This window comes from Papaver somniferum, chromosome 10, assembly GCF_003573695.1.
Source record: "Papaver somniferum cultivar HN1 chromosome 10, ASM357369v1, whole genome shotgun sequence".
In the NCBI taxonomy this organism is placed as follows: Eukaryota; Viridiplantae; Streptophyta; class Magnoliopsida; order Ranunculales; family Papaveraceae; genus Papaver; species Papaver somniferum.
The window spans coordinates 83,869,793-83,879,783 of NC_039367.1; the positions used below are offsets into that span (position 1 = coordinate 83,869,793).

The 9,991-nt window shown below is 35.6% G+C and overlaps 1 protein-coding gene across 2 annotated transcripts; it reads right to left on the reverse strand.

The window, feature by feature from the left end:
* Positions 1 to 1,638: 1,638 nt before the first annotated feature.
* Positions 1,639 to 4,835, reverse strand: LOC113319178 (peroxisomal adenine nucleotide carrier 2-like). Of its 2 annotated transcripts, XM_026567455.1 has the most exons (3): positions 4,455 to 4,835; positions 3,822 to 3,883; positions 1,639 to 2,587 (listed from the first exon to the last, which is right to left on the reverse strand). In XM_026567455.1, the coding sequence occupies exons 1-3, from the start codon at positions 4,601 to 4,603 to the stop codon at positions 2,571 to 2,573; spliced, it is 228 nt and encodes a 75-aa protein (XP_026423240.1). In that variant the 5' UTR covers positions 4,604 to 4,835; the 3' UTR covers positions 1,639 to 2,570. The 2 variants fall into 2 exon arrangements, with proteins under 2 accessions (XP_026423240.1, XP_026423239.1); XM_026567454.1 differs by lacking the exon at positions 3,822 to 3,883.
* Between the last annotated feature and the right edge of the window lie 5,156 nt (positions 4,836 to 9,991).

A 9,991-nucleotide genomic window follows, 5' to 3' on the forward strand; every position in this document is an offset into this window, starting at 1 on the left:
GTATCTTAGCTTGGCGCTCCATTGTCATAAAAGCTTGGCTCCATCGAACATATTCCCTGCGAGAATGGTGCTGCGTCCAGGTGAGGTAAATCCGATGAGGTAGCAGAGTATGCACCATCGGATTTTAAATCATCGTCGTGAACTTTGAATCATCGTCCTCTGGCCTGCCTCATCGTCGTGCATATGGTCATCGGCATGAGGACCTGAGCTGTTTCTTCGTTATGGTTGGTCATCAGATCTATTCCACCGTCACAGGGCTTATCTTCATAAGCACGAGGATTGAAGCTATCATCGGAGCTTTGGCTCATCGGGTTTGTACTAGGATAGATACAGTCATCTTCATTTGACTTGGGCCTGGCTATGCTGCTGTTACATAGCGGCTGCCCTACGACTTTGGATTGGTCCGAAGCTATCATCGGATTTAAGCTTTGGATACTTCGGGTCGGCTGGATCATTAGCATCAGACCTTGCATCATCATTTGGCTTTATAGCATCGTGCTGGGTCTGTACCGAGCTTTGGACTGGGAACAACCATCAGAATGATCATGGGCACCATATGAACTGTTCTTCAGGGATTTTGTTGTTGTCATCATTCTTTAACTCCGGCATTCCTTTTGTCATATAGTTGTTGTCATCAGCACTGAACTTGGGATATGTGAAACTTAGCGGGTTTATATGCTGAACTTCGGGTGAAAGGTATCATCGTAAACGATGGTTACTAAGAAGTATGACCAAGAGTATGAGGGATACCCACATAAGAAGTGTGAAGTATACCCATTAAGAAGTATACGAAGTACGACCATACCCATAACTGATTATCATCAAATGATATATTTGAATTTTTAAATAACTAGCTCATTTTTGAACCATAGTGTTCAGTATGAAACATCATCATCATTTGCATATCATTACAAGGTCTCCGCCTTAGTCCTGTAATTCCTGAAACTTTTGATATTATTACAGCATTGTAATGATGTCATTTGCCTATCATTGTAATGATATCATTTGCGTATGTTAATCATATTAATGAATCGAGCCACACTGTCGATATTGGATTTAGGATCATCGCTATGGGCTTCACATCATTGGACTAAGAGCCAACTTCGGGACGGATATAAGTATGAATATGATTATAAGTATTAATCATGAATATGATTATAACATCGAGACACTTTGGCTTGCCTTCTTCGCGTCTTGAACTACGAGACTTTTTGTAGTACGGGTTAACTTGGATCATTAACATCGAGCATCATATCATCGATGTTGAAGAGTAGAACTAACTTCGATGCCCCTTTGGTGTGCTAATGTTGTTACACACTCAAGCTGGGGTCTCCTCTTCGTCGGTGTACCTGCAATCAGCTTCGGGTTTTGGCGGGCACCACCGGCATCAGACTAGCTCTTCGTCTTCGGAACACCGGATGAACTGTGCTTCGGTTTGTTTCCGTCGACGTAGCGCTTTCCTGGTTATCAGTTCATCTTCATGAACTGACTTTCTTCGTAGCGTTAGCTGTATGTACACAACAAGCTCCTTAGCCAGTATCAATACTTATTGTATTAATACTGGCCCCTATTCTTTGCTGACTTGGGTTAAACCGTGTCTTTGGATTTTGATGCCATAGTCGACATTAGACTTTGGCGTCTTCATGCCATCGTCGACGTCAGACTTGGCGCCTTCAAATTTTGACGCCATCGTCGACATCAGACTTGCCAACGTCGACATCAGACTTGGCGTCTTCGGATTTTGATGCCATCGTCGACATCAGACTTTCCAACGTCGACATCAGACTTTGGTTCACCAATGTTGCATTATCGTCACTGGTAATCATCGTTTCCAGGCGTTGCATCATCGGCATGGCATTTAAGCCGCACTTTGACATCGTTAATGGAACGAAGCTCTGTCATCAGAGTAGTTCTGTAATGTAACTGCGTCATGGCTATCATCGTAGAAAGACTTTGGCCCATTGTCTTTGGAGATCTTCATCTTCGGACTTTGGAACTTTCGTAAAAAGACTTGGAGATATAATTGTTGGCAGAGTTGATGATCTTGATCTATTAGCTTCGTATTCCACCTTGGGCCGGAGATGCTCGGACTGACTAGGACTCTCATCGTCGGACCAAGACAACACAATAAGTACTTTGATTCTAGCAGCACCAGCATAGAGTTTAGGATCAGAGTTGCATCATCGTTATTGGCCTTTTACTTCGAGTGACCGCTGAGTGTGAGGGAACGGAGGTAGTAATATTACCCAGCTATTACTCCTCTCTTCAGAGGTATTGGGTCTTACTCCTCCCTCCCTCCGGATGAGTGCAACTAACCGCATCATGGCAGCAACAGCGGTGGTATGTAGTAATACTACCCAGCGTGGAAAGACTGCCATTATTAAGCAGCTGGGTTTACGGCAGAACCATGTTGGTTCTTTGTACTTCATAAGCATTGGTTGATCGTCGTACTTAGCACCGGATTTTGGATCAATATTTTATCTTCGTAATTCCTTCGTTGGGAGCTTCGGATCGAGCATTATCTTCTAGCTCCTTTGTTGGGATGTCATGGTAGTATCCGCTGGTGGATTTCATTGATATCTTGTCCCTGCAAATTTATAAGATTATGGGGACAAAAAATGGATTACAAAAGATTACATGGTGCTAATTTATGCAAATACTCGCCATTAGCTGAAGCGAATCCATGGATCAGGTTAAAACAAGTTCCAAGGAAATGATTCGTTGAATCATTTTCATAAACAGTTAATCAATCAGATTTTTAAACTCAGTTCAAGGCATGGACTGTGGGGAAAACAAAGCTGCTGACGGCCGAACATCAGGCTAAAAATCGACGGGAGGGTATGCTCGTCCCAAAATGAAAGCGACAGGAGTTTGAAGAATAAACGATGATGTCAAACAAAACTGTGTTAGAAACCAACACCACCAGCAGAAACAAATCCAAAGATTGGGTTCATTTTCTCCACACGACGGTACATTGAACCATTTTCTCCAACAGGTCAAAGGTATGCTAAAAGGTTGAATACAGAGCTCGTTTATCATTAGGAAGCAAATCTGAAAAGTCCCTATATCATTGCATCTAAATAACTATCATCTTGAGGATGTTTTTAAAATAAAATATTGAAAAGGTGAAGACCCCCATTACTGGATTGTTTCCAGGGCAGTAGATTGAAATTTTTTAAATTAAACTTATTTCAAAAATGAAAGCTTGAAAAATAATAGATCTAGAATAGGTAGAATAAATTCTTTACCCATTCCCTGTTTCTAGCGCCAAATAGTGAACACATAAATCACGAAGGTATCCACGTGTCCACAAACAATGTTCGCATTCATAAATGAAAGACGTTATACACAATATGACGGTTATAAATAGCATAAACACGATGACTCATCGACTCAGAGTCTTCGGACTCGTCATTGTCTAGTCGAGATTAAGTTAGATCAATCATCCCACAGGGTTACGAAGCATGACCGATCCAGATATATTTAAAAGACACAAAATCACATAATTTACAAATTAGTAGCCAAACAAGAAACAAATGAAGAAACCCTACTAAAGCCTACTGCCGGAGTCTTTTTTGTAATACTATCTCTTCTGTTGAGAAGTTTTAAGACAATTGACGATGGAAATATTTACCCTAGACTCTCTGACACTGATATTTTCCTTCCGCCCCTTTTCCAGGATTGAAAACCCAAAGTAGTGAATTCAATGTCAGTTTACCTACCACTATATAACACCTATGCCAACATATCAAGATTATCTAATACGAGGGACACTAATGATATGCTGAAACTAGAGGCACCACACATGGTTTTGCACTTACCACTTGTGTCAGTTCCAGAATCCCTCAGACTATAATTCTTCAACTCAAGAGGTTTCACATACCTACAATACCATATGTTCATCAAAAAATATACATATACCATCTCAATATCTAAATGATTTGATCACTGACAGTTGTTAATCCATGGCCATAGGAATCAATACAAGGCATTTCCCTTTACATCTAAAAACTATACGATTCAATCGAGCGACTGGTACTAGATTATTACACAATTTACAAGTAGAAACTTCCACTTTTAGGTCATAGAACATTAGCTTCAAAAATCTCTCTTTGTCAGAATAATACAAGCAATTTATCTAAGACTTCTACACCATGATATTTCAAAGTCACCCTATCGAATTCAATACTAGTCATCCTCAATAAAACCCTCCATGAAAAAGATACCAACTTTACGATCAAATTTCATAATTCAACTCAAACCCGCAATTTTAACCTCCATAACATATTTAACAAATCCAAACTTGACAAGAAAAAACTACCCACGACCACGACCCAAAAATGAAATATACACGAATACCAAAACACTAAGAAAAACTCAAAATCATATAAGAACATTTAAACTGATGATAAATAAAGGGTTTTTAATTTATATGAGAATGATAATCAGTTTACCTGTAACGTTGATGACCTTGAACTCTAACTTCAGCTTGATATTTAGTCTTACAAGTATCTAATGGATAAAGAACTGTTGTACTAACTAAAGCTCCAATTGCTCCTGAAGTTGCTTCTGATAATGAATTCAAATCAATATTGCTACCCATTTTCTGCAATTGTCCAAATCATACAATGAATAACTTTTTCTTAATTTATTGTTATGGGCTTATAACAAAACCAGATTTCATCGGTGGAGTTGCTGGATGCAGGAGAGAGAGAGAGAGAGAGAGAGCAGAGAGCAGAGCTAGGTGGTAGCGTTTCTTTTTTTCTTGGAATTCGGAATTTAGGGAAAGTATTTGTATTTCTCTATAAACATTTACTTCCTGGGACATGGAGTTCTGTGAAAGAAATTTACAAGGATCCAACGGATGCAACGCTAGAATCTTAACTTCAGACACCGATATATTGTTTGTGTGTTTAGGCCGTTGGAGCACGCCCTATAGTTTGCTTGGTTAGCCAAATAATCCCAGTAGGAAATACCAATTGGTCCTACAAATAATATATTAGAGAGAGTCTAATCCAATTGATCTAGTCAATTGTCTGTTTGGTCCTATTTGGTAATATAAATTATAGTTTGGTCCTAAAAATTATAGTTTGGTCTTAGGGTGATGTCATGGATGATGTAAATATCATCTTGTAGTGGCAGAAATACCTTTTTGGATAAGGACCATATATATAGTCAAAAAGTAAGAGAAAAAGAATCATTCTCAGATTTACTTTCTCTCTCCTATATTTTCAGATCTAGAATTTCTCTCTCTCTTTTTCTTTTTTATTTTCTTCCTGCTAGTGATGAAGATGATGATGAACGATTCTCTCTTCTCTCTATTTTTTTCTCTGCTAGTGATGAAGAAGATGAACGATGATGAATACGATGAAGTTTTGCGGGGTTTTTTTTTTAGATGTTTTGCTTCTGTTTTGATGATGAAGACGGTGAGGTTGAAGATTCTGCTGCTATTTATGATAATGATGAACCTTTATTATCTTACATGCTTGGGTAAGTTTCGGATCTACAAAAGAAGATGAAGATGACGGAGTTCATTTCTGGAATGAACTCTGGTTTGTGATGAAGATTTTGATGTTTTTCCGTCTGTTGTTGCTGCTGATGATGGAGAGGATGAAGATGAGTTGTTGTTGCTGATGAAGAAGATGAAGATGACGGAGTTCATTTCAGGAATGAACTCTGGTTTGTGATGAAGATTTTGATGTTTTTTCTTGATGAAGATAGATTTATGTTTTTCTTCATCGCTGCTGCTGCTATTGTTGAAGATGATGAATTTGATGAAGTTCATTCTTGAAATGAACTCTGTTTTCTTTTGAAGATGATGATGAAAACGATGAAGATGATGAACACGACGATAGATTTATGTTGAAGATGACGATGAAGACGATAGATCTTGATTTTTTTAAGTTTGCTGCTCGTGTTGAAGATCTTGAATTTGATGTTGTTGTTGATGATGATGATGAAGAAAACGATGACGACGATTTCATGGATCTGTTGCTGCTGCTGTTTGAAGACAACGAAGATGATGAAGATGATGCTACTGCAGTTCATTTCTACGAATGAACTCTGATTTTATGGATTTTTTTTGTGTGTGTTCATGTAAAGAATGAACTCTGTTTTTTTAGGTTTTTATATGGATTTCATTTCTGGAATGAACTCTGTTTTTTTAGGTGATTATACGGAGTTCATTTCTGGAATGAACTCTGTTTTTTTAGGTGATTATATGGAGTTCATTTCTGGGAATGAACTCTGGTTTTTTAGGTTTTTTATATGGAGTTCATTTCTGGAATGAACTCTGGTTTTTTTAGGTTTTATATGGAGTTCATTTCTTCTTAGGTTTTTATATGGAGTTCATTTCTGGAATGAACTCTGGTTTTTAGGTGATTTCTGAAAAAATAAGTAGAAATTAATAGGAGTTCATTTTGACGAATGAACTGCTACAAAAAATAAGTAGAAATTAACCCAGAAGGGTACTTTTGTCCATTTAATATTTTTAAATAATTATGGACCAAACAGTAAGGGCGTTTGACCAAAGGACTAAACTGACATGGGCCCACCTAAAAAGGACCAAACGTTTATTTTCCCATAATCCTATTATTGGGGTTGCACCCCCACCTAGGTTCCTGGGGCTTTAATGGGTCAAGTAGTAATAATTTTTAGTAGGAATTACCTATAGGTACTAATATAGTGATACTAATTAGTGGCAGGTCCACCCACTAAAGCCCAGTAATCGGAGGTCCATAATTAAAAAAAAACATAAAAATGGACCAATTTTTTAAGCCCAGGTCATGTACACGTGCGGAACCTATTAAGTAGATATTTAGATTTTCCGAAATAGCCTTCTACTATAACACAAATATAATCTAGTTTTTTTTATTTTTCTTTCCATGCTCATATCCGTTTTTCTCTCTCCCTCTCATCTTCTCTGCTACTGCCTCTTACGAAATCTTCTCTCCAATTCATTTTTTTATGAAGATTGCTTACGAAGATCTTTCGTGGTTTCCAGGTAATCTTCTCTCTTATTATGCGTACGTAATCTTCTCTCCATTTTTTTTTGTTTCTCAACTGAAACATGAAGATCTGATCGAGTTCGTGACGTTTTCATCTTCGTATAATGGATGCTTGATTGTTCTTTTAGGATTTTTAATATCTAATCGTTTTATGAATGCCTGATTATTTATTTTATTTTTATGAAAATATTTCAGATCTAGATGAATAATCACTTTTTTTGTTCATTTCTTCAGTAGATTTGATTATATCAGTTTCATCTTGTTGGTTTTAGATTTGTTTGAGTTTGTTTTTGTGTATGAATCGACAGTACATATCTGCAGTACTGACAAAAACCTAGCTTTACAAAGTTTTTTATTTGATTCAGAATTACATATACAAAATATATAAATAAAAGTGTTTCAATTCTGTTTTTGCATAGATTCGTTAGTTGTTTTTGACATACAACTGTTTTTAGATTATGAATCAGCAGTACATATATGTTATACTGAAAAATACTGCTTTGATTTTGTTAGTTTTTTATAGTATTATCACTTTTTTTGTCTGATCCAGAAGTATATATATGAAATACTGAAATAAAAGTGTTCATATTCTGATTTTTCATATATACATTCATTACTGCTTTGGTTTGTTATTGTTTTTTGTAGAATTTTATCACTTTTGTTGTTTAATCCAGGAGTACATATATGGAATACTGAGATAAAATCTTTTTTCAGAAGTACATATACGTCATACTGGAAAATAATGCTTTTGATTTTCTCACTTTTCAGAAGTACATATATGGCATACTGAAGAATACAGCAGTACATAGATTGCATACTGAAAATTTTGTTAATCTTTACGGTTTTGTTGCCTTTTTTTTTGTTTTATCCAAAAGTACGTATATGGAATATTGAAATACAAGAGTTTCAGAAGTACACATATTGCATAGTGAAAAATAATGCAGTACATATATGGCATGTCGAAGAATATTGATTTGATTTTTTTATTTATTTTATAGTTTCATTACTTTTTTTGTTTGATCCAGAAGTACATATATGGAATACTGAAATAAAAGTGTGCAATTCTGTTTTTCACAGATTCATTACTTATTTTTGATAGGAAATTGATTTTTAAGTTATGAATCAGCAGTACGTATATGGTATACTGAAAATTATTGCTTTGATTTTGCTATTTTTATAGTTTTATCTTCTTCTTCTCCTTTTTAATTCGGAAGTACATATATGGAATACTGAAACAAAAGTGTTTCAGTTCTGCTTTTTCATAGATTCATGACTTTTCTTTGACATGCAGTTGATTTTTAGATTATTAATGCAGTAGTACATATATGACATACTGAAAAATACTGCTTTGATTTGGTTTTGGATTCTCTGAAATCGATTTCCGAATGTTATAGCCTAATAAATATTGAACCTTTTTTTGCAGGTGGTGTTTGTATGGGAAATTAAAGGAGAAATGAGAGTGTGGGATACAAGTCTATTGCTAGTTTGTTTGTTTTTTTAAAATAGTTTTATCATTTTTTTGTATAATCCAGAAGTACGTATACGGAATACTGAAATAAAAGTGTTTCAGTACTGTAATTTTATAGATTCATTACTTGTTTTTGACATGCAGTTGATTTTTAGATTATGAATCAGCAGTACATATATGGAATACTGAAACATACTGCTTTGGTTTTGTTATTCTTCATAGTTTTATAAAAAAAATATTTGATCCACAAGTATATGTATATGGAATACTGAAATAAAAGTGTTTGATTTTGTTTTTGATTGACTTATTACTTGTTTTTAACATGCATTTGTTTTTTAGATTATAGATCAGCAATGCATATATGGAATACTGAGGAATATGTTGTTTCACACGTGTTTAGTTGTAGGGTATAGTAGTCATTTTCTTGATTTAAAAAACTTTGGACCTTAGGATAAGGATAAAATCCGGTTGGACCCTACTATAAATAACTATATGGGCCTAGGACCAAACAACAAATTTTCCTAATTTTTATAACCTTTTATCCAACTATTTTATATAATGGCTAAAGTATCCCTGATTGGATTAGTGTTGGTTAGGGTGATTAACGGTCTTCTATAATGACCACATAGACGCTGCTTGCAAAAAAACTAGCTCAATAACAGAAAGTTGGAGCAATGACTGAATAGGAGTATGCGTTTTGGAGTCAAACTGAAGAGGGTAAAGAATTTTTGGTTACCTATATAACAAATACGGGGGCCAGTATGATGGATAGTGGTGTTGAAACACAAGAAGTCGCTATTAGTAATTCTACCCTAAACGCTTCTTCATCAAATACTTGAGAATCTGAATTAGAGATAATTGGTGAAGCTGATATGAGGAAAAGCAAGAGAACCGGAGAAGAAGATCTGTTGGCCAACACAGCACATATTAATCTCAATTCAATTAATACCCACAGTAATCCTATCTACCAAGCCGCGATTAATGGGTCTGAGGAACCAATTGAAGATTGTGGTCTAACCGAAGAACATAGGATGGATTACCAACACAATTGTGTTGAGTAAAACACTGCAAATGCATTTGATAGCGCATACTCTGTTTCCGAAAGGGCAACTACACATAATCACTATGGAAATCCTGCTAATTATCACCAGGTTTTTGTTCTAGAGCCTAAATTTTACTTTTCATACAATTTTAAGTTAAATTTTAGTCGATTTATTTTTCCCAATTTGCAACTCAAGTTTATTGCAGTCTGCAGTCTTGCTTGTGATAGCAATATTGTCTTGTTCTTCAATTATTGTAGTGATTTGGGTATAAGTAATAATTGCTTTATCAAAATAAAATTCATAGAGATTAGAACGAGGTTTTTATCTAGGAATGTCCAGGGGTTTGACAATAAAGACACTAGGTCTCATTTAGAAACTCTAGTTAGAATAAATGATCCTGATGCCATATATCTTAGTGAGACAAAGACTAAGAACAAAAAGATGGAGTCTTTAATTCAACCCCTTCATTATCC